At 36.8% G+C, this 24,745-nt stretch overlaps 1 protein-coding gene across 3 annotated transcripts in view; it reads left to right on the top strand.

Moving 5' to 3' along the window:
- The window catches only part of CCSER1 (coiled-coil serine rich protein 1), a 650,601-nt gene that overhangs the window by 350,085 nt on the left and 275,771 nt on the right, over positions 1-24,745 (top strand). For all 3 annotated transcript variants that reach the window (XM_050338710.1, XM_050338711.1, XM_050338713.1), the window contains exon 8: positions 1,859-1,942. In XM_050338710.1, coding sequence (XP_050194667.1) covers positions 1,859-1,942 — 84 coding nt within the window. The remainder of the gene's footprint in view (positions 1-1,858; positions 1,943-24,745) is intronic.

Here is a 24,745-nt window from a genome sequence, read left to right as displayed (position 1 = left end):
TCATCTTGTGACCTGATCTGATGAGAAACAGATTTGCTATTATGTTTAGCATTTTCCCAGATGGACAGAATAAACTAAAACAGGAAAATACTAGCATTGAGACATAGCAATCACTGTCATAGCTGATGACTGAAAGTAATTAAGAGGATGATAATTTGAAAAATTTTCTGACCATAAACGTGTATGATAATAGTAGCAGATCCATAGCGAACTTGCACCTAAATAGTGAATTTTTTTACAGTATGAGAGCATATAAGTGAAGAAAATGATAGTCAGCTGCTTTTACATTTTTATGAGGTGCACTTGGAATTTAGACTACAAACCTTTTTGAGTGTATTTAATAAAAGAAAGTAGTTTGAAGACGCACTGATCATGCTGTGTTTAACAGTTATTTTTAAGAGTTGGATGTTAATTGACTTCTCTTTTTATCACATATTTCCAGAGTTTTGGACAAGCCTGTTATAAACATGGTTACTGCAGTGGAGAGCAGAATACTTATCCCTTTTTCATAATAAAATAATTAACAGCATTCATAAAAATAATGAGAATAACATTATAACATGTAATACTCTATGTAATCTGTAGTAAATATTTATTAAACTTAACAAAATTACTTCAAAGCTACAGTGTATACTGGAGCGTAGATTGAGTTATTTGGACTGATGTTTTCATAGCATCCATGTTCTCACTGGACCGATAGCCTTGATAAAATATTGATATAAACACATTTTGCAGGAGGATAAGTAGTCAAAACCACATCAATACTGACAGAGTTCAAGTTTATCACAGACTTGTCATACCCTTTTGAATCCCTGAATTCTACATGATCTTAATTTCTCCACTCTTACAGTTGTTATTACCTGATAACCAGAGGTCCAATTTTTTTATTTTCAAAATAAGTATTGTGCAAATACCAGTAGATTTACATAAGTTTTCTTTTTGTATGGCTTATGTGTGGGGTTTTGTTTAAATATTGATACTCCAAACCATTAAATTTCCCAAACTAAATATTTTTCCATGGTAGAAGGATATAAAGATAGAGATTTTCAGTTACATTTGTATGACCAGCTAATTGGCTGGTTAGTTTCTTAGGTCTTTATTACTCAACAGTGCAGTCATTTAATTTGAGTTTCTCCTCTTGAGTGTTTATGAGAACAACACAAAGCTATGTGATCAGTATTTCTTCTTCAGAAAAGGTGTTCAGATTTACATGAACCCATGAAATTGCCCGTGGACAGCTTGCAGACTGCCTCGTGGACCTGGGTTTTGCTACAGTTTTAGCTATTAGGTTCCTTTTCATACAAGTCAAGTTGAACTCTAGTCAATGGTTATGTCGCTAAGTGGTAACTATTTGCTTTTCTCCCCTAGTTAATACCAGAACTGCTGCTGTTTTGGCTGGTGTGGGACAAAAGGTGTATGCGTGATTTGCTTTTCCTCTGGGTGTCTGTTGTGCTTTTTCATCTCTCCAAGATCAAGAGCTCTACAATAGTGCTTCTAAATTGATATTTTTCTAATGTTGTTTTGTATGATTAAAATTATAACATTTCATAGCTGTTTCTTACATGAAAAGGAATGAGCTGATAGGATCTTCAGCAAAAAGGCTTAAAAGATTCAGAAAACAATGAAATGGACTTCTGTGCAGGGAGCTATTCACATTTCTGTGTAATGTCTTTGGATGCATTCATTTGTTTATGGAGCAGCTTAGAAAATGTTATTGAAAATACCGCACATGACAAAGGAGAATTGAGTTTCATTATTTGAATGTAATTATCTCACACTGTGTGAAACAGCCTTTTCTTGTCAAGAGCAAAGTAAAAGTGTTAAGCCTATTATAGCATCTCTTTTGATGTTTTTGTAGGATGGAATAAAAGATGAATGCTCGGTGCTGAAGCTGCAGCTGAAGGAGAGAGATGAACTCATAGCCCAGCTTCGTGAGGAGCTGGTAAGCAGGAGCAGCAATCTTTTTTGTGGTTTATTTGTTTTTGTTTTGTTGGAGTTTTTGTTTGTTTGTTTTTGTTGTTGTTGTTGTTTTTGTTCATGGTTTTGAGTTCATTTACCTGATAATGTCACTCCAAGAGCAGAAATTAAAGAAGTACAATTTCACACCCTCTACACAGTAGCTAGCCTAAGGCTGTGTTAATCATATGGATGAACACTGATAACACTGACTGTACATTTCCAGGGACTTGTCAGCCTCTGAAGTGGCTATCTAGATTCACTGCAAGTAGAAGTTTCTTTGGAAAGATTGTGTTGACAGTTGTCTTGATCAGAGGCAGATTAAGTAGCACAGCACTGTATGCATATGCTAGAAATCTTGAAGGGCTATGCACATGCCTGATAAATTGTCAGTACTTCTCCTCTGAACTGCTTTTCACATCCTCAAGATTGTTCAGTAGAAAATGAAATGCCTTTTTTTCTCCATAATGGTTGTCTTTACATAAAATAATAAATATTCTTACATTTGCTGAACCTTTCCTTAGCATATGGGCTACTAATTCTTGACTACTCCCATTTTAAGGATAGACAGAATACTTTTCCAGTGACTAAAGGAAGTAAAATACCTAATATAGAAATTAAAAAAATTAAATACATGAAAATGCATTTTATTATTCTATTAGGGCTTTATTAACAGAATTTAAAAATTTCTTTATTGATGGAACATAGATGTCTTCAGTATTTTTAATAAAAGAAGAGTAATTTTTTACCTCCTTGCTCACAGAGAACTGAAATGTTTACTCGGCAGAGAAAGCATGTAGGGTCACCATGTACAGGAAGGCATTCAGCACATGCATTCCTTCCATGAAAGCTGCAGGTGTGCAGCCACCTAAGATTTTGTCTTAGCACCCTTTGGGATATAAGATTGTTTCCCTAATTAGATCTTAATTAACTGATCTACCTTAGGGCCTTTTTGTGCTTTTCTATCTTATGCCTCATGGCTAGCTCAGAACTGGAACAGAATTAATTCAGGTCTATCTATTATTGCATCTTTTATATACTCACTAAAAACACCAGTATACTTTTATGCCAAATAGCTCATAAAAAGTGAAATTTCAAGTTATATGTGAAAAATGTAATGCTACTCAAGGATGAAAGATCTATTCGCTATCATAACATCTACAAAATAAATACAGGTCATCAATATTCTTTGTTTCATATTTGGCTACATTAAGAAATGATCTAGTGTGTAATTATTATCTAAAAATAAATGACAAAATGGGACACGGGGTACATCAAGCTTCTGCACAGTCCTGGAGCATTAATTTTATATCAGTCTAGTTCAGAACATATGCTATTTAACTGGTTGACAGTTTTGTCAGTGTGAAATTACCCTGTGTTGATACAGGGAGCTGTAGCTCATTTGTTGTTAACTGTTGTCAAAGTTCATCTGTATATATGTCAGTCTCACAGGGAACTGTCATAATAGACAAAAAACTATAACTTCCTAGGGCTATGAAATAAGAGTTTCTGTATGATTGAAAGTAAGTGTCACAGATTTAATCCGTGATTAATTGACTTGAGTTTTGACACTCTAGGACTCGTAAAAAGGAATGAGTGCAGGTGGCATCCCTGAGACCACATTTAGTCATTTGAAATTAAGTTTTGAAAGGACTCAATATATCTGATTTACTCCTATTGTACTAAATAAAGACAGATTGGAAGGTGAATATGACTGAAACTACTTTTAGTTTAGAGAAAAAAAAGTAGTGGGCGACCCTAGGATTGGAAAAAAAAGATTTTTATTATTTTGTCTGAGATGCCTAAGTACAGTCATAGATGATTTGTTTTTTTGTTTTCTACTGTGTCTTCTGCAATAAAATTTATTTGTAAAATGGTGGGGGATTGGTTTGTTGAAGGGTGCAGTGTTGTAAGACATGCAAGGATTTCTAGAGCAGCTAGAATTAGTGACAGTCCAGTAAAAGAGCTCACTGAAAACGCACTTAGAAGTTGTGCTAGAACTAAACGTTTTGACATTTGTCATGGGATCATTGAACTAATGTCTACTTATCGAAGGGCCTCAGCAATCTGGCTGGGGAAGTACCCACTCAGCTTAGACACAGATGCTGTCTAAGGTTAGGTGGCTATGGAACAGCGATTTCCAATGACATTTTTGATCTTGAGCATCTAAAAAAGCCTTAATATGTTCACAATTAGCCCCTGTTGTTTCCCTGGTTAGCCTGTATAAAGCCAGTGATGCAAGCTGAAGTCCTCTGAGGAGAAGCAGGGCTTTGATTCCTGTGGCCACCAGCACTTGCACTGCACATCCAGTGCTCTCTTCCTGGAGGTGCCCTGGGCTCTACCACCATGGCACTTCAGGAGGTTTGCTCTTGATATGTGTGAGGTGTTTTTAGGAGCTGCATGCAGTGGACTGTCCAGGAAAAGTGTAAACTCTCTTTTCAGAGCTGTTAGAAATGGATTAAATTTAAAATGATTGCTAGAAAATTCTTATAATGTTTTCTTTGCTTACATAAAATTGGCTGAAAATGATACAAAGCACACTTTAATATTCTGCAAATGCTATAGTTATTTATGTGTTTGTAAGACTAAATATTCAGAAAGTGAATTTTACAAAAGTTAAGAGCAGTAATTTTTGACTAGTGAAACTGTACGTGTTTCCACGTTTACAAATTATTACAGGCTTAGCACTTGATGGATAACTACCATTTTTGTTCTTGTATCTTAGGGCAACCCATGTTCCATTGCCATTCTGAATATGGAAATATAAAATTTGTAAATACAACATACCGATCTTGAAATTGTGACATCGTGATGCTAGTTCAGAGATAGCACATAAAAATTGATTTGAGTGGGAGTCAGTTTTGTACTTCTTGAGAAGTACATGAAAATCTGTACTTTCCTTGTTGTTTTCCATGAAGTTGAATGCTTGCATGTAGATGTAAACCCCTTGGTTAATCGGTTTTACTGCAGAACTCTTCAGCTAACTTAAAGTGAATTGCAGGTAAATTTTGACTCTCCAGAAGCTTTTGTTTCTTTCTTTTCTCTCATTTTTCTGGAGTTTTGTAGTTATCATCCCTTCTCCCCTTGGATATTTTTTTTTAACTTTCAAATACTGTAAAGAAGTATTTCTGCCTCATTTGAGTGCATTATGAAGAAGACTTTGAATTGAGCTGAGGGTGAAAATGTCAAGGGGGAGTGTGAGCTGACTTGCTGTAAGCTGATGAAGGCTCAAAACACCTGCAACTGTTCTCTCTTGTAATTATTACCTAGCTTTTTAAGGGAGAAAAAGGTTAATACTTCACGAATGAAAATAATGGTTTAGATGCTTAGCTACAATACCAAGGTGGAAAGGATAAAATGCAAGGAGCTATCACCTACCTCTGAGCAAACAGGAAAGCACACATAAAAGTAGTCTCTTGTGAAATTTTTGTTTGTTCTCTTTTTAGTGATTATTTTGGATTGACTCTATTGGTCATCAGAAGGGTGTCTGTTTTTCTTTGGAGAAATAAATAGAGGTAGTCAGGGAGGTGGAATAATTCCTCTAAGCTCCCATTATCTCCTGAAAAATACCTGCTTCAGAAATTGAAGGAGAGTTTGTCTTCCAAGATGTCAGGTGCTAAACCTACTCTAAGTGTCTCCCTGTAAAGATAAACCTCAGTAGGAACTGAAAATTTGGGTTTGAAACATCGCTTTGTCTCAAAGCTCTACTCATTTATGAAAATATTATCTTACCTAGTAAATCAAAGAAATTAAGTGTATGCATTCTGCAGGGTTTGGTAATGGAGTCATTCATGTGCTCTTATTTTCTGTTGTATTTTTCTCTTTTCTTTCTCCCTGCTCCACTCCCCCCAAATTAACCGAAATAAATGAATGTCTTAGTTTTCATTGGGCACAAAGAAGTTTGAAACCTTGGCTGTCTCATGCCCAGTGCTACCTGCAACTACATCTTTACGTACTTTTTCCCAAATCGATCTTTTTGCACTGCAGTGTGAGCACTTAGAATGACTTTAAGCAGAAAATATTTTCATGGTATATTGGCAAAAATAACTGACTGCTGTTTACAGTAACATTTATTCTATTGCTGTCACTGGTACAGCGACATTCACGCTGAAAAATGAGTGTTAACAGAATTATCCTTTCAACCTTGATTCCCTGTGTAACTTGAGTCATGTGTCTTGTGCCACAGAAATAAAAAATGTAAGGAGGCAGTTTGAGTGGATTCTGAGTAGAACTGGAGGCAAAGTTAGGTCAGGAAATTAATCCCCCTTATGGCCCAACTGTTGGAGATACTTTTCTGCTGTGGAGGTGGCTCTTTATCAAGTATTGGCACTTTTTAAATTTATGGAATAGCTAGATACAGTGCTAGCTAAGTGGGCTTTACCTCAAGCTGTAGAAGTTATTGCTTTAGGACTGGACAAGACACAGCTGACTTTTTTTTTTTCCTTTTCAAATCATAAACAAGCTCTACTTCCTTGCCCAAACTTTATGTTAAATGATTTGAGGAGGTGGGGGGCTTGTGCTGTACTTTTTGGGAGATGTGGGTGGGTGGTTGTTTTTGGGAGGGAAGGCAGGATGTTTTTTTTTTGTTTTGTTTTGGTTGGTTGTTTTTTTTTTTTTTGATTTTGTTGTTTGGGGATTAGTGGGGGTATGTTTGTTTGTTTGTTTTGTTTCGGTTTCCTAAATATTGTGTATACCTGGAGGGCAAGAATGATGGCAAACTTAACTGTTTTCTCTAGATTGATTTCAATAATGGGCAATTAGCCAATTAGCTAGGTATTTTGAAGTATCGTGAAGATGAGTACTTGTTATTCAGCTTTGAAGTGTAACAGAAAGCCTTAGATGGGTTTGAATCCTGCTGATGAACTTTTTATGAGAGACACTTAGGTTAAGTGTAAAAATCACCTTATGTAGTTATGCCAGTGCTGTTCCCTTCAATTTTAGTCTTAACATCACAACTTGTTTTGACAGGCGCAAAGAATGAAACTTTTTTTTAATTAACTTGTGAAAATAATTGTTTTACTTCTTAGGAAAAAAGAAATTTTCATTAGTCCAGGCTATTTTTGAAATTTTAAAAAAGTTACCTTTGAAATGTGAAGAAAATCACATAGAATCATAAAATCTCAGAGGTTGGAACAGACCTGTGAGATCATCAAGTCCAACCCTTGATCCACTACCACCACAGTTACTAGACCATGGCATTCAGTGCCACATCCAGTCTCAAATACCTCCAGGGACAGAGAATCTACCACTTCCCTGGGCAGCCCATTCCAATGCCTGATTATCCTCTCTGTAAAGAATTCCTTCCTAATATCCAACCTGAACCTCCCCTGGCACAGCTTAAGATGATACCCTCTTGTCTTACTGATAGCTACCTGAGGGAAGAGACCGATCCCCACCTGGCTACAACCTCCTTTCAGGGAGTTGTAGAGAGTGATGAGGTCACCCCTGAGCCTCCTCTTCTCCAGAGTAAACAACCCCAGCACCCTCAGCCTCTCCTCATAGGACTTGTGCTCAAGTCCCTTCACCAGCCTGGTTTTCTCTGGACCTGCTCCAGCACCTCAATGTCTTTCCTGAACTGAGGGGCCCAGAACTGAATACAATACTCCAGGTGTGGCCTCACCAGTGCTGAGTACAGGGGAAGGATCCCTGCTCCTGCTGGCCACAACCACAGGCCAGGATGCCATTGGCCTTCTTGGCCACCTGGGCACACTGCTGGCTCATGTTCAGCTTCCTGTCAATCAGCACCCCCAGATCCCTTTCCACCTGGCTGCTCTCCAGCCACTCTGTGCCCAGCCTGTAGCGCTGCAGGGGATTTTGTGGCCAAGTGCGGGACCCGGCACCTGGTCTTGTTGAACCTCATCCCTTTGGAATCAGCCCAACTCTCCAGTCTGTCCAGGAGATGATATGAGAACTGTAAGCAACTTACTCTTCTGCTTTCTTCTATTCAATATTGTCCTGTTCCCAAGTTTTTCAATAGCATCCATTTCTGTAATCTCATACAACCATTTCAGCTTGTGCCAGGATTAGGAAATTCTTTTTCTGGATAACTGTCATTGCTTAGGTCACTGTAACTGTTGCTTGGAGACAATTTACATCCATGCTGAAGGTATGCATTGAGTGTCCCAGTTGCTGCTAGCAACAGTCCAAGGTATGGAGGTGAAGGTCTCATAGATCTTGAGGAAAATTCTGGGTGGAACTGAACTTCCACAAAATATGGGTGCTTCTCCAGTTCAATAACTTCCATTCTTTTCCCCTCCGTATCACAGCCAACAAATTTCAAACCTTTCTTTTCAAAGCAGTGAGTCAGTTCTGGGTTCACCTCATATCTATGCCTATGTTGCTCCTCTACAAATTTTCATCACTGTAAAGCTTCCTCAAAACAGAATTTTCTGTTTTGAAAACAGTCTTCCTCTTCCCCAGTCTCATCATTACACCCATTTCTCCAGGATTGTGTTCTGGCATGTCAATAGCAACAGGGTTTTTTGTGTCTGGGTAATAATTCCCTTTCAAAAGGAATAACAGTCCTTATATTAAAAAAAAAAAAAAAAATTAATCATTACACTGATAACCCTTTTTTTTTCCTACATTCTACTGGTTTGTGGTGTTATTACACATTGGCTATTTTATGAGAAGATACTACAGACCTGTGGATAATATGCATAAGAACCAGCATTTGTAAGTACTTTCAAATCCTCCTGCTTCTTCATATTTAGGAAACGTTAGGAGTAGAAAAGAAATAGATTAGGTGTACTTAAACATTATTAAAGTGTCAGCCTTCTTCCCCCTTTTTTAGAGGAGAATTAATTGCTTGTATTCGAGAAAAGGCTTATCTGGGTGGTAATTACTCTCTGAGTCAGTTCCACAAGACAGACATGAAGTGTTAAAACGGCAATATCCTATAACACACAACGAGGATTAGGCTCCAGTTCCTCTTTACACCAGACCCTTGATGAAAAACTGCCAGTCAGATAGGATCTTTAATATTCCTTGGCACTTGTGGAGGTGATTCTGCATATGAGTTTAAGTCTCTACTACAAAACATTTTCCTGTCATGGTGTTTGGCATAGATAAAACAATACAACAGTAGCATAGAGTAGTGTATTCCTGGTCTCACTGAGACTCTGCTCCTGAGTATTTCATAAAAATAACACTGCAAAAATGAGCAAACCTGAAATAAATTTGCTCAAAGTGTCCCTTGAGACACAGTGCCGAGGCTTACCCTCCTTTAGTAGCTATGCACTGTGTATGCTTCTCTGTGGCAGGAGTGTCACTTGTAGACAGGTGGCTTCGTGAGATGTGTGGTGTTTTACTGACAGGCCCTCTACTATACTCAGGTAATTCTGATCTGGCCTTACACCAAAATCTTGGAGAACTTTAATTTTTGATCTATCTGAAGGAAAAAATGTAGGTCTCAATGTTACCTTTCTTTTTTTTTTTCCACTTCATTTTTTTAGCAAGTTTTAACTCTAGTGAAGATCTAAAGATAACTGACAACTGAAGGTCCTTTTGCAGTAGGCATATTCAGGGAGGGGTAGGCTTTGCTGGTTGTATGGCTGTTTCTTTTCAGTTTGCTACAGTGGTCAAACTTCTTTTGATGATCTTAGAATGTTTAAACGATTCACCATTTCAGTCTCTGGTGGTGAGTGAAGGAAAATCCATGTTGTTTTACAAGTGCTAGGAAGAAAGGGTATGAAGAGGTCAACAAAGAGCCAGTGTGATTTTTGTATAGCTTGGATTGCTCAAAATTCTATTGTGTGTGGGTTTTTTTTTAAATTTAGTTTGTGGTTTTCATATAAAGATGCACACATATAAATGTATATATATAAGTACGTGTATTTAGAGATACACAGAACCGTGCATGCACACAAATGCACGTCCTGTCTCTCATTCAGTGTGCTCTTTGGTAGTTACCTTACACTCAAGAATGGTTAACACTTCATGGTAAAGAAGGTTGTAGAAGGAAACCTGGCGAAAAATATTGAAACTCATTGTTGCTTGACGTTACCCTATGTTTGTGATATTAGATGAATTCTCAAAGAAGTACTTAAGTTTGAGCTGGCCTGAAAGTGACTGTCAGTATCATCAAATAGAATATTATTGTGTGTGTGTATTTATAAGAGCATAGAAGACAGTAATGTTGCTTAAAAACAGATACACATATACTGGAAAGCTTGTTTTGCTTCTGAAGACCAGCAGTGTAATTTGTATGACTTAACAGCTTCAGTATGTTGCTAAAGGCATGTGTGTGACACGTTTTTATTGTAGTTGTCTCATAAATGCATTATCCTCAACTCTGCACTACGGTGTTTAATGAATCAACTGGTAGTGTTGTTTCTTTCAACAATTAATTTTCAGATTGTGGAAATACTTTTGCTTTTCAAATGTGGGCATATCTGTCTGTGTAGTTCACTAAGGATTGATAGGAGAATAATGGGGAGTTTTGTTTTGTTTTGTTTTTTTTTTTAATTCCCCTTAGTTATAGTTTAGTGCCTCGTCCAGTTTTCTTTGCCATAACTGAGCACGATTCACAGAAAAGCATGTGCATATACACTGCTGTAGCAGCATCACAATGAAGAATCATCTGTATTTTAGTGGCAAAATACAATTTTTCTTTAAATTCTAGTTAAGTTCTTTAAGGAAAGAGTGTTATGAGGTTTTCTCAATTAATATTTTTTCATTCGCTCATGGTATATTCGTGTCAAGAGTTGAGGTTTTGCTGGCACTTTTTCCTCCTGTCAACAGAGATTTTAAACTCTTTGTGGTCGCTGTGGCCAAGGTGGCCACCGATCTCCACTTCACTCATGCAATCCACTGTGTTGAAGCTTCAGCTCTGAAATTGGGAATGTATTTCTGTTACCCCTTCCAGTTTTTGGAGAGCAAAACTGTCCTTTTCCATAGCTGTTTACTGTGGTTGGGATAACTGAATTAAATAGAATGAAGTATTATTGATCTTCTGTGTTTGAGTAGCTGATCATTATCTTGCATGTCCTCTGTTATCTCTGTTATTTTTGCCAGCACAGGTGGGAAGGATGCTGATCCTAAAGAGCTACTAGAAGTGGCCGTTTATCTATCCATGTATTTCGGAGAATTTAGATAAATGCCTTTTTTCACAATATATATCTGATATGAAGTGGTAGGTTTTGGTCATGGGGTCAACCCTCTTTCTTCCATCCAGGTTTTAATGTTCCACTTCGGCCTGGTCTTCTGCTGTTTTGATTTCCTACATCTTTCTTTATCTTTTGAAATACAGTTCCCTTCTTTCTATAGAATCCATACAGTCTGCACATCTTTTAATGTCTTGTCCGTGTTTTATCAATTTATGATCCAGAAGCTTGTTTGATGCCCCTTTGTGGTTTTTTGGGTGAAGGCTGGTACTGTTTTCAAGCTTAGACATTTGTATTGATGTTAAGCTGTAATACCTTTGACTCCTGATGAGATTTCCTCAGTATCCTGGTGCAACAAGATGGGAATGGGTTTCATGGCAAAGTTTTCAGAAATGACCTGCTGATTACCCTGTATTTGAGCTGGGTGTTTTGTGAGGTAGGCAGGGGTCTGTACAAATGATTCTTCATCCTTCAGGGAGGAGGCAGATGACTGAAGAGCTGTAATGTTTTCATGCTGAGTGATAGTAAAAACTGCCATGTGGGATATCATGGATAAAAAAGTGTGTTACAAGATGATACACAAAAACCTGAGTAGCATAGAGAGTTGGCTTACAGATTTTTACTTTCATTGGCAAATTCTTTCCAAAAAATATTGCTCGATTAACCTCCTTTTGTATTTTGCCTCTCTTGATAGTTTAACTAGATGAACTCCTTATGTTCCCTTGTATCTTGATTAGCAGACAATAAATGATTGTATAGGGTCATAATCAGAAAATCAAATAAAAACCAATCTCACTGACTTTTAGCTGCATATTACAGTTAAATTATAAGGAAAAAATAAGCTACTGCTTAATAGTAAATCAACTTAATCTCACTCGTACATTTATTTGGTTTGTCTGGGGTATTGAATTCTGAGTATTTTTTCATTAGGTTGCTCTGTATGGCTACTAAAATAAAAGTAATAAACTGTTTCTTAATATTCTTTGTTGACTTCAGAATACAGAGTGAAAATATATCTTTTTGCATTTGGTTGGTAAGGGTTTTTTTTTTTCCAGAGCTGTTGTTCATGAATTATTGAGTATGTTTGAAATGTACTTAACGTATTTCAGCATTTTCTAGTAATAATGGAAGACATTTATCTTACACTTCCCAATTTGACTTACAGATGATATTGTTTTTCTCAAAGGGAGCTCTGGTGATTTACCAGAAGAGTAATAGAGTTTGCAGGCTGTGGTATTTATCAGAATTCACCGATTATTAACAGAGGATTTTACAAAACCAGACTCTCACAGTGTGATATTTGTGTTCCAGCTTACAAATGAGGGCTTCACCAAACAGTGCTACTTGAGAAATAGGATGCTGTATTATTTTGGCTTTAGAAAGAACAAGTGGATCTGTTGTGCTACTAGTATGGTGATGAGAAGGAATAAAAATAAACTAAATAAACTTGCTTCAGTCTGATTGGTGTGGTTGTGGTGGAGCTCAGGTTAATAGGCTGAAAAAATAAAAAGTGGATGATCTAAAGCAGCAGAAGAACTCACTCTATTTTAGCTGAACTGTGTATTTATTGTTCTGCTTTGAAGAGCAGGTTGATAGGTTCTAAACAGAAGGGTGGTATACAGAGGACTGTGGATTTTTGGATTGTCCCTAGATCCACCTTTTAAGATCACTACAAGCAGAGGCATGTTCAGCCTATAGAACTTGCTGTGCAAAGGATCCTCATTTAGCCAGTGTGAATAAGAAAACTTATATTATTTTCTCGAATTTTGCAGAATTCATTTTGTTGCATGTCCTTCAATTTATGGAAATGGAATTCAGTTCTTAAGGGACAAAGATATTTACTTTCTTTTCTCCCTCAAATTCAGAACCACTGGGGTGGTAAGGGTAGAAAAAAAGGAACTGATGAATCACCAGCAGCTTAAAACATCTTTTCTAGTACTATTTTGTCTTCATTTATCAGATCACCATCAGTAATGCATGTCTTTTTTTCTTGATTTGACTGACAAATTCATGGACCATTCTGCTTAGCCAGCAAAATTTAATATATATCCAGGAAGAGAACTTTTTTCACATATGTTTATTGTAAAAGTCTGGTTTTCTGCAAAATCATGTAGGCAGATTGAGAGGGAGAAAGCTGGTTCTTAAACAGTAAGGCTTCAGTTTACTGCTATGTGCAATTGTACTTAACCTGTAGGAAATCAGGAAGCTGCGTGTTGCGTGCTTGTCTGTTTGTCAGCATGGAAAGAACCTTAGAAGTGTGGCAAAGACAAGGTTGTGTTTTTGATAATTTCAACAATTACTGATAAAATATGTCTGCAGAATATGAAGATTTTCTTAATTCCATTTCAATTTTATTTTTCCTTTTTATTAATCTTGACAATTTATTTTCATTATTCATGAATTATTAAAACCTTCTGTATACATAAAGTCCCTAACAGAGAGCTTGATGAGTCAGGGAGGGTGATCTGATGATGAATGCATAAAATTTGGCATGACAAGTACTAGAAAACCAAAAGACTAGCAGTGACCATGTTACCCAGAGAGTTGTTGATACAAGCAGTCAGTTGAATTGCTGTTCTGCTTGTGAATAGCATGGAACACTTTAAGTTTGGGCTTAAATGTACTGTTTGCTCAATTATTATGTTCGGTTTTAAAAAACTGCGATAAAAGGAGATAAAAAAAAAAGTTTTATCTCTACAGAGATAAAAATGAAAAAGAACGTTTTCCTGTAAGACCACCTGCAGAGCATAATAAATAGAAGCATGTCAATTTATTAACTCTTACATTTTTGAGGCATTTTAATCATAAATTTTAACATCGTCTGATATTGTTCCTTTCTTTTTTTTTTTTTTTTTAAGAACATAAACAGGTAACTTAAAATTATGGTAATTTAGGGTTCACTTCAAAGTTAGACAAGGTTTTTCAGGGCATTTTCTCACTGTGTTTTGAAATTCTCCAGGGATAGAAACTCTGCAACCTCCTTGGTCCGAGCAGTCCTGTGAAGGATCTTTTTTTTCATGCGTCCAGTAGGACTTTCTCTCATTGCAATATGTGCTGTTGCTCTTTGCTTTTCTCTGTGTCCATCTAGGAAAGATCTGGCTGCTTCTTCTGACTTTATCCTGTTTGATAGTGGGAGTATCAAATAGATATTCCCTTTTCAGACTAAACAAACTATTTCCTTTAGCTTCTCCTTGTATGTCATTTGATCCTCTATCACAGTGGCCTGCAATCTCTCCAGTTTGGATCCACTTCTCATTCTGGGGCACCCTAAACAATGTGTTTTATTTTCGGGTGCAGCCTCCATAGCACTGAGGGGTAATACACTTCTAGGCACTTTCTCTTTGCATCCTTGGCACTGTAGCCCAGCATACTGTTAAATTTCTGATCTTAGTGTATAAGCAAAAATCATACTATTTTTCAATACGTTATTTTTTTTCAATACATAATTTATTGTTTACATTACTGTATTTTAAGGAGTTCTGTGCTAACTGAAAACATGTGGCTGTTACATAGTAAGAGCTTTGGCTCACTGTGGTGTGAGGTTTGGGAGGCTGGGATTTTTTTGGTTATTTGTGTCCCCCCGCCACACTCACATATCTGTTTCTTGTAGGGGTAAAAAGGTTGATGAACAAGAATTTGATTTTTCATAAGCAAGGACTCTAACAGTGATTTTGTGTAATTCAAGTGAAATCTAGCTTAAGGGTAAGCCATATAAGTCAACATCTGAACAAGGCATATATTTCTATAAAATCTCTACGTGGGCATTGGCATTTGAGATAGTCCCACAAAGTCTCAGTAGAAGATACTCTATAGAGCTGAGAATCCTGTATTGCCTCTGTTAATTTAAATATTGAAGAATGCCTGAGAAAGTACGTTCAAAAGGGATGTATCTTTAAGGAAATAGGATATATATTTAAGAATATAAGACTTCTAAGGAAAGAAATGTGTGCAAAAATATTTTTCATGTCAAGGTAAAATAAATAAAGCTAAATGAATAAAGCTAAAATATATGAAATTATGAAAAAAATCAGGAGGGAAGGGTTGGGTGTGAGTGATTATAGCTCAGAATTTCAGTACTAAATGGGACTGCGTCTCAGATGAGCAGCGGGCTTGAGTTGCCCCATGGTGAACCAGCTAGATGTTTCTGTGTTTTGTCTCAGTAAGAACAGAATACAATTACCCCTTAATTACTCTTTCTTCCTCTAATAAGATACTGATGGCTTATAGGATCCCTTTTCAGAGCAGACTTTTTCTTGCTTTCTTTTTCTTCGGCTTTGACCAGTATAGCTTGTAAAATTTGTAGGTTGGTTGTTGGCATAGATTTTATCATTTTATTCAGTATGCATGGACAGGCATGCATGCACTGCTCAAAAAAAACATAGATTAGTGGTTAAGTCTTGCTATTCTGGTTTTTGTGATCATCCTCCTTCTTTTGCTTGTAATGTTTTGTGGTTTAATCATTTTCTGACTTGATATAATTAACAGAAAGGACATCCCGGGCTAGTAGACTTCATCAACACAATTAGATTTGTTTAGAAGGGTAAGGAAGCTGTTCACCTCTTCCTGGACAGCTGCTGCCCAGGTAGCTACTAGTACCCAGGAAGAGGTTTGTTGCGTGAGGTAACTTTTGGAATGCTTTTCGGGCTTTCACGTATACTTACACTAGTGTGCTCTGAAAACATCAACAAAAGAACGTTAACAAAAGTTTGGTCGTTTAGTTTGCTGAATATCTCTTCACAGGTAACTTTATTGTTCCATACATCTAACTTATGGGACAGCATCTTTAAAGGGATCTTAAGGGCCCCACATTTACAGGTTTCAGGAGTTTAGGTCTGTGAATTCCTTAGTGTTTCTTGATCACTTAGTAATTCTCAGTAATTAGTTCAGGCTGCGGAATTAGACATGTTTATTGGTGAAAAATGTTAAAGTAGTGTCAAATCCCATTACTTGACATTTCATTATGATTTTGACTTTTATTGGTGTAGCACTATGAATCATTAGCATCCCTCTTTGTGTTTTGTGGTGCTAGAGTACCCGTACTTCTATGCACTGATGTGAAAAATTAAAATATAGAATAATATTCCAGTGCCCAGTAATGTTGACTAGTCTCCCACTAGGCACTGGGTGAAGTAGCTCCTGAATTGTACTATACATAGTGTTACATTTTTCAGAAGGCATAGAAGTAGAATTTTATATTTATAACTAATGAATGCAATTGAGAATGATCATGTAAAAGGAGATATCTTTCGCAGCTCATCTGTTTTTATGCGAAAATGAGTGAAAATATCTGTCCTTCCTTTTTCTGTGAAACATCTGCTTTGGTTTTTCATATGTAATTTTTATGAGAGAATTACATGGACAGGCTTGTTCGTGCTTCTTTGCTGTTAAAAAAAGTGTTTAATGATCCCACTTATCAGGTGTACATCAACGTTACATTGGACTTGATTCCCTATTGTGTCCGCTTTGAACTTAAATGTGCTATAGAAAACATGTTGATAGCAGCCCATTCATGTCTTAGGGTTAGAACCACGTAATCTCTTATTCCACTTAGGACCTGAAGTAATAATGCAATCCTTTTCTCATTCACTTGCGCCAGCCCCAGAGTAGTTGTTTTCTGTCTCTTGCACAAGATTGGGAAGCACCTTAAATCATGCCATGAAAGCTCTCACGTGTAGGCTTTGTTCCTGGCAACTGTCTTTGTTTGCATTAATACCCACGTATGGTGTTTAGCAGAGGCAAGAAGTCTTTAAAAAATAACTGAATAAGCGAAACAAATTTGAAGTGAGAGCTTGTCTACCATAATCACAATTAAACCATTTTATAATGTAAAAAAAAAAAAAAGGTAACTTTTTGTGACATGCTTGTTCTCTGCAAAACTTCAGTGTGAAGTAAGAGAGAGAAAGCGTCTAATTTCTGCTCATGATGATTTATTTGTCAGTAAAGACTAAGTCTTTAGCAGGAGTGGGTAAGTGTACCTGCATGATGTGCTGATGAGCTGTGCTGGTTTACAGCAAATCCTGTCATTTAATACCTAAAGGGGAAAATTGTAAGTATCCATTTTGTAAGAAAGTGATAGAATGCTTCATTTACTTTATATGCTTTTGATGGACAGGTATATTAATGTAACACTTCACATGTAAAGATTGTTGGCAACTTACTTTGTCATTCATTAGATCGGGTTGTGCCTTTTGATTTAAAGATGATTTGTGTACTGCACTGGAAGTGAAACAGTACAAGAAAGGCCAGTGTTCACCAAGTTGCCTGTCTCCCTCTGTGATTTATGGTGTGACCTCCTTAATCAAATAACCAAAAAGAACAAGGCGTTACTTTTAAGATCAGGCTGGAAATGAAGAAAGGAAAGCGTTGACAATACCATATGCTGTCTCACATGCACACCCACCCACACACCCCCTTGTCTGTTAGAAAATTGAAAGCTAATCTTGCTGAAGTAAAATAGCAACAGTGTTTCTCAGACTTCATGGAATTAAAAATGAAGAAAACAAGAGAATAATTTTGAAGGTTTAGTAGTTATTTTTGGTTTTGTGAGACTTTTGTGGTTTATGGTAGCTGAAGGACGCAACAGCAGCTACAAGAGTGCAAATCTCAACCAGAATGGGAAATGACTTTTAAGGAGAATTTGAAAAAAATCATGCTAGAATGCGGTAGAAAGTTTCTTTTCACAAGGTCATCTGTTGAAGGCGATTTTTACTGTCCTTTTCACTGCAACTGCTGTGAATCCTGTAATGTTTTTACCACCAAGAGGAATCAGAAAAGCATTAGAACACGTCCAAGCTTAATGAAACAGAGGTAGGAAATGACTTTGAGAGGGGTTGAGGCACTAGCACCTACTTAAATGGGTGTTTCAGTTGTTCTGAAAAAAAGAGTTTTACCGAGTCAGAGGAACTTACCAAAAAGGTACATGTGGTACAAATTTTGTTTTTGTGAAAAGAAATCGGATGCTACTTTTATTGCAGGCTCACCCAATTTGGAGGAGGATTAACAAGAACAAAAGGAAGTTTGTGCCCTTTGGTGTCTTTCACTTTCCATGGTCATCCAATAGTGGCTCTTCCTACCAAAACTGATATTATTATCTCCATTACTTTGGTAAAAAAAAAAAGGTATTTTCTCTTGGGGTAGAGACAGTTAAAGCATTACTAGCAGTGTACAGTTTTATAGTTTAATAGACAGGGCATTTTTTTTGTATATATATAGATTATGCTATAATGAGTACCTAGAGAGTTATAAAGCTAGCTTTGTAAGGAGAGGTATGCAACATGGTGTCACAGGGGTTTAAAATAGTACATTACCCTTTAAGTTTTAGAAGATAGAGTTCCAAATGATCATCTCAGAAGCCCCTACAGTCTATTTAACACAATTCTTTTTATCCGTTCTTAAAGTATGGCTGAACATACAGTGCCATTCAGGCCATTCTTTTAAAGTGCTTTTAAAAATAACAGTGAGCTCCATTTTAACCACTGTGGGGACCCCTCTTCTCCAGCAGGAATGAAAGTTCAGCAGTTCTAGGCTTTCTGTGTGCTGTTCCACAAGGGTTTAATACTTTTTTGCTGGTGACTTCTGAAAGTCGAAAAGTTTTTCACTTCCTGTTGTCAGGATACTCAAAAGAGAAAAAACTAAAGATACAAACTTTTCTAATTTCAAGACAGAAATACTTTGTTAATCAAAATTGGATTAAATTCCAAAACTATGTCAAGGAGAATGCACTCTTGATTTCTATTTGAAGTTATTTGAAATTTTCAGAATTAGCTTTTTTATCACCATTTTTTTCATGTTAACATTCTTTAAAAATCCTAACAGAATAAAAATGATATAAAGATACAAAGATTGTCTGCATTTTTTATGTTGTGAATCTGTCAGTATCTGTTGTTTCTGTCCTGTCAAGTAGTATTTATCAGCATGAGTAGAATGGATCTGAAGATTGTAACAGATGGTTCTGATGATTCAGTATCCAATCTATGAATCTTTGTGGTATTTTACTTTTAAATAAGGTCCTCTTTGTTGAACCTTCATTAGAAGTTGAAGCATACCAAGTATGTTCCTCAAATACGTGTTTTTGTTCAACTTTAGTGGAAGAAGCTGAGTTAGTGCACTCAGAGAATGTTACCTGGTATGAACCAAAAGTTCATAGTGGAGTTGACATTTTAAAATCCTCCACTGTCTGTATGGATAAACCCCTAGACAGTTCAAGCTTTGGTGACAGATTTTGCTCCCTCCAGTGGCATGGGGAAAGGTGAATGGGGCACAAATCAGTTCATCTCATGTTGTCTCTGCTACTCCTTCCTCTTCAGGGATGGATTCCTCATGCTCTTTCCCCACTCCACACCATGCAGTCCCTCCCACAGGAGACAGTCCTCCACAAACTTCTCTGGTGTGAGTCCTTCCCCTGAGCTGCAGTTCTTCATGAACTTCTCCAGCGTGGGTCCCTTCCCTGGGGTACAATCCCCCAGGAATAGGCTACTCCAGCGTGGTTCCCCCATAGATCCCCCAGCAGGGGCTCGTCTCTCCATGGGGTCACAGGTCCTGCCAGGAGCATGCTCCAGAATGGTCTTCCCATGGTGTCACAGCCTCCTTCAGGTCACATCCACCTACGTGAGGGATCCTCCATGGGCTGCAGGTGCATGTCTGCTCCCCCACTGACCTCCGTGGGCTGCAGGGTAGTCTGCTCCAGTGCCTGGAGCACTTTCTGTTCCTCCTTCACTGACCTGGGTGTCTGCAGAGCTGTTTCTCTCTCTTGCTGCAATTGCTCTTGTGCAGTAACTTCTTCCCATTCTGAAATAAGTTATCCCAGAGGTGCTGCCACTGTCATTGATTGATACCACTGTCAGCCTTGTGGAAGCAGTGAGTCCATCTTGGAGCTGGTTGGCATTGGCTCTGTGGAACATAAGGAAAGCTCCTAGAAGCTTCTCAGAGAAGCCACCCCTATAGCCCCCCCAAAAAACCTGGCTACAGAAATCCAATACAGAGGTGATAAGACATGGATTATTTGCACAAAATAATATGTGATCAGTAAGCATTAAAAATGTCTTTGATAAAAAGCACTAGGAAATCTTCTGTTAGTATTTTTAAGTCTCCTTTGTCTAGAAAATGACTGAAATTCACTTGACTTCTATGTTTTGCAGCTTTTTTTGGTTATTGTGAATCACTGAAATATGCACAGATCATTGTTTGTCCCTTACAGTGTCTAATCAGTTTATAAAAATCCTGCTTGTCCCGTTCTTGTAGCATTCATGCCAATGTCATATCATCAGTGTAGATTTAAAGAGAGAATGAGATCTTGAATGCAAGGTGATAGCATAAAATTTTGCTGTTTATGAATGAGCTAGTACAGAATTAATTTAATTATCTCTGATTATCTCTGAATGCTTTGTTGTATTAAAAACATCCACAGTTCTAAAGTTTCAAACAAGCAGTCTCTTCTAGAAGTTGACAAAATTTAGTGGTTTTTTTGATTTGGTCAGATTTATCCCATGTGATTATGGATACGAAGTAAATAAATTTGCTGTGGAAGCAGTTTATGCTTCATATTTAGGTGATTGTTGGGCTTTGCTCACATTTAAACTTGTGAATAGCTTTTTTTTTTTTAATCTTATTGAATATTGTGTCTCATTGTACATTTCCTCTATGTATATTGATTAAATAGATCATTTTTATCCTTATTCTGTTCATTTTTCTAGAAAGTTCAAAACCAAAATCTGTTTTCCATATTTACATGAAGAGATGCTCACTTCCAAAGTTGATACTATGCTAGAATATGTTGTTATACAGAGTAAACTTTTGAATCTTAGTGTTCAAATTACAAGCAAAAATAACGGAAAAACAAACAAAAACCCTAATAAAACTAAAACCTCAAATAGCTGAACATTGCTTAGTTTTGATATGGGGTTACTTAATGAGATGTCAAAGCGTAAACGTCTGTCTTCAGTCTGTGAGTTGGTTATGAACAATCTCTTTAAGATACAGCCCAGTAATTTTAGGGATGTTATTGCACCTCTTACAGGCATTACCTGTACTAGGATTGAGGGGAAATGAGGTATCTGGCAGATAGATTTATTCCACTTGGGTAACTTGGACTGAATCTAGACACCTGAAGAGCTTTTGTGACGGTGTGGCTCTTACTGCGTTATTCACAACTTTGGAATGAGAGGTCACTCTCGAGAAAGATTACGCTGTATCCTTGACCACTCTCTCAAGCATTAGCAGTCTTAAATTAGGAAGAAAGTAAAATCACATCTGTGTTAGTAGTGAATGGGATAACTCTGTCCTAAATGCTGTGCATATCACTTCTAAGTTCTTAATGATAATTAAAGGAAGACTGTGTTTTGGGAAGTGCTTCAAAACACAGTAATTTCTCACATGCATTAATAACACTGGTATACTTCTGATGTTGGTGTTTGTTTTTTTTTTTTTGAAGTGCCATTATGAGAACTCATATTAGCCTTTGTAAAATTCAACAAGATCTTAAAAAATGTCCTTTGGGTAAGATTTTTCGTGTTTTCCAAGATTTTGCAGTTGTTCCTGTCAGAATACTTGTTTAGTTACAAGTTACTTCTTTTATGAAAGGTTGAGGGAAATTGAAAGTTTTTCCCTTAATCTGAAGTGACTTCTAGATTGTTATAGGATTATAATTTTTAATGATATCCAGTTTTAATAATTGCCTGTTTGTTCTCAAGCTCTAAGTATGGTTATAAAGGCATTATCACCATAGTGCTCTTCTCAATCCTGTTCTTTGAAGCTTTTATTTTGGATAGTCCTTCACTGAAACAACTTGAAACAAAGCCATAAGTGAATGTCATGTATTTTATTGAAAGGCTGAAAAAAATTTCTATGTGACATGTAGTACCTGTCACAATCAGGAAGTCTGATTATTCAATTGATGTTAAATTGGACACTGTAAATGATAACTGATACTGAATAGGTACAGGGGTCCTGAATTACTGCAAAAAATGAGCTAGTTGGACAGATAATTGTCTTTCCATTGGGTGAGATTTGCCATTAAGCCACCTGTTATAAAACAAAGCTGGCTATCCTCACTGTTAGAGTGTTTAGTTTAATGTGTAAAACATAAGATGGTCGCTTTGAGGTTACAACTGCATTTCTTTTTCTTCCTTAGAGTGGGAAGCAGCTCTTTTGAAAGCTTTGAATGGACTGTTTCATTGTGAGTGACCATTACCAGGATGTACCCACACTTGGAGAGGCACTGAAGATGTGCTTTGATCAAACTCCCTGAGTTCAAGGGCCGTGATTATGGAGTTAGAGATTAGCAAGGGCATAAGAGTATAATAGGAGTCTCCATGCATTGTGTGGATCTCCTCATCTAATTCAGTCAATTTAAGTCCAGTCAAATGTCTTTTGCAATATAGAGGCTATTGTTGCTTTGAAAATTTTTTGTGCTCCTCTATGGTTTCTTCTCTAAAATCATTAAATGCAATTTCATGTAATACAAGTCCTAGTTTGGATCTATTTACTGCTGCTCAAAAGCTCTTATGCCAGCAGAGCTTGCTCTTTGAGCAGAGCAGCGTTTGTAGCAGAGTTTATTTGTTGCACTGGGAGTCTCTTAAGAGGAGGTCTGAAAGATGGAGCTGCTGAACGCAGCTGGCTTCTACATACAGCATCAAACCAATATGTGGTGTAAAAACTACCACTGTTCCTTTATATTCTATGTTCACATAAGCTGCACAGGTGCAGGGTCTGTCAGCAGGGGCAGTCTAAGAGCAGATGCTCTGTTAGGTAGAGTGCAGATGTGCAGCGATCCACAGCCTCTATTCTGAGGAGCAGTTGGTTTTGTCAAGGTGTGCTGTGCCTTTTTCAATTACTCTATTAAAGGCTTGTCTGATTATGGAAGTTTGTCAAGTACTAACCTTAGTATGATCAAACTGATTTTTCTGGGGAGGTATTTGAGCATCATCTTATTGCCTTTGGGGGTAACAAAGTTACTGCTATGTAGAACAGTTTATAAGATCATGAATGAGAGTGCAAATGTATCTTGCCACTGAGAGCTGAGTACAGAAAGACACTGAAGTATATCTTTCTGGTTACACAGATTTCTTGTATCTCCATAACTCTCATACCTTTTTGTAATATGAAGGGAAATAATTTTGATATTCAAGGCTGCATTATCATGGAGCAAGCAAAATAGCCAACTTTGTAACACAAAAGTGAACGTTTTCCTGTAGTAGCTTGTTTCTCTTCATATTACAGGCTAGGTATGAGATACTGTCTTCCAGAAGGGTAGCCTAACATTGACATCTTTAAAATTATTATTTTAATCACATTAAACCAAAATGATGCCTTTCATATTCTCATTTAATGACTTCAGTGAAGTCCCCCTTTGTTAAAATATTGGAGAAATTATTTGGTTTAGTTTTCAAAAGCATTAGTGGTGGTGTCAGTATGTTTAAGTTGCATCCAGACTCCAAGACACTGACAGAATCAGTTGGAGAATAAGCTGGAGGTTAACCTAAAACTGACAACTAGGGAAGGTTATGAGACTTCCATACCATCCTCTGTGTCATTTGCTGCTGTAGTAAAGCATCTGAGCGTTAGGTGTGATTTAAATACTTAGGGGTTTTTTTAAGTAACTTGAATTATGCATGACTTTAAAATTAGCCATGTGTTTAACTGCTTGGCCACAAATTAGGCTTTAATTTTTCTAAAATTACACTGTGAGCTATACTGCCTGCTTGACTGTAATGCTTACAGGTTCCTCCACAAGGTCATAAAAATGTGTGTAAGAACATTCATTTATTTTTAAAACTATGAGAAACATCATCAATTGGTTCAACTGAACTATTTATCTCCTACGCAGTCCTATTTCTAGTAGTGGTCAGTAGTAGATGTCTTCAGAAAGACACTTTAATACTACTTTTCCTAACATAGCTTCACCTTTTAAAGTAATTTTCTCTCTTTAAGGAGTCTAAGTTGAAGTTTTTTCTTTGTCTTATAGATAATGATGCAAGTTTTTTTCCTTCTCCAAATCTGTTTAATAAGTTTTTAAAACAATCTAGATTTCCTACATCCATAATATTTTCTATCCATGAGTGACATTATTTAGCAACATAGAATCGTAGAATATCCAGAGGTGGAACGGTGACACCAGAATCATCAAAGTCCAACTCCTGGCCCTGCACAGGACCTGTCTTTCATCTGAAATTCAGATGAATTGTCTTTTGTCAAGATGCTGCTATGCTTAGGACAAGTAAGTCTTCAAATAATTGTGTTTCTTTAACACTTTAGATACTGAAGAAATTGTCTTTTCATTCAGGTCACCTTTCAGGGTTTTTAGTATTGTCTCAGGTGTGTTTGGGGATTTTTTTGTTTTTAAATTTGTTTCCGGATATATTCTTAGGGAATGTCTACCAAAGTAAATTACAAAAAACCCCAGTGTTCCTGTGGTAATTTCACTGATTATTTTTGCCTAAGACAAAAAGAAAAAAAATCTATACTAACAGAAGATAATTTGTATTTCAATATTTTGAGCATAATAGGATTAAATATGAACAAAATGCATTTACTTAAAGTAAATGCTGAGATATTAATATTTTATAAGCTGTATAAAAATTTAATTAGTTCCTTCATTTTGGATCCTTCTATCTGATATACTAGAAGAGGATATTTATTTGTTTACATATGTATGCAAATGTTGTCAGTGTTGCTTTATCTTCCTAGCC

Source organism: Myiozetetes cayanensis, unplaced genomic scaffold (genome assembly GCF_022539395.1).
Source record: "Myiozetetes cayanensis isolate MyiCay16 unplaced genomic scaffold, myiCay2020 scf7, whole genome shotgun sequence".
NCBI lineage: Eukaryota > Metazoa > Chordata > Aves > Passeriformes > Tyrannidae > Myiozetetes > Myiozetetes cayanensis.
This window is presented reverse-complemented; position numbering and strand designations above follow the sequence as displayed.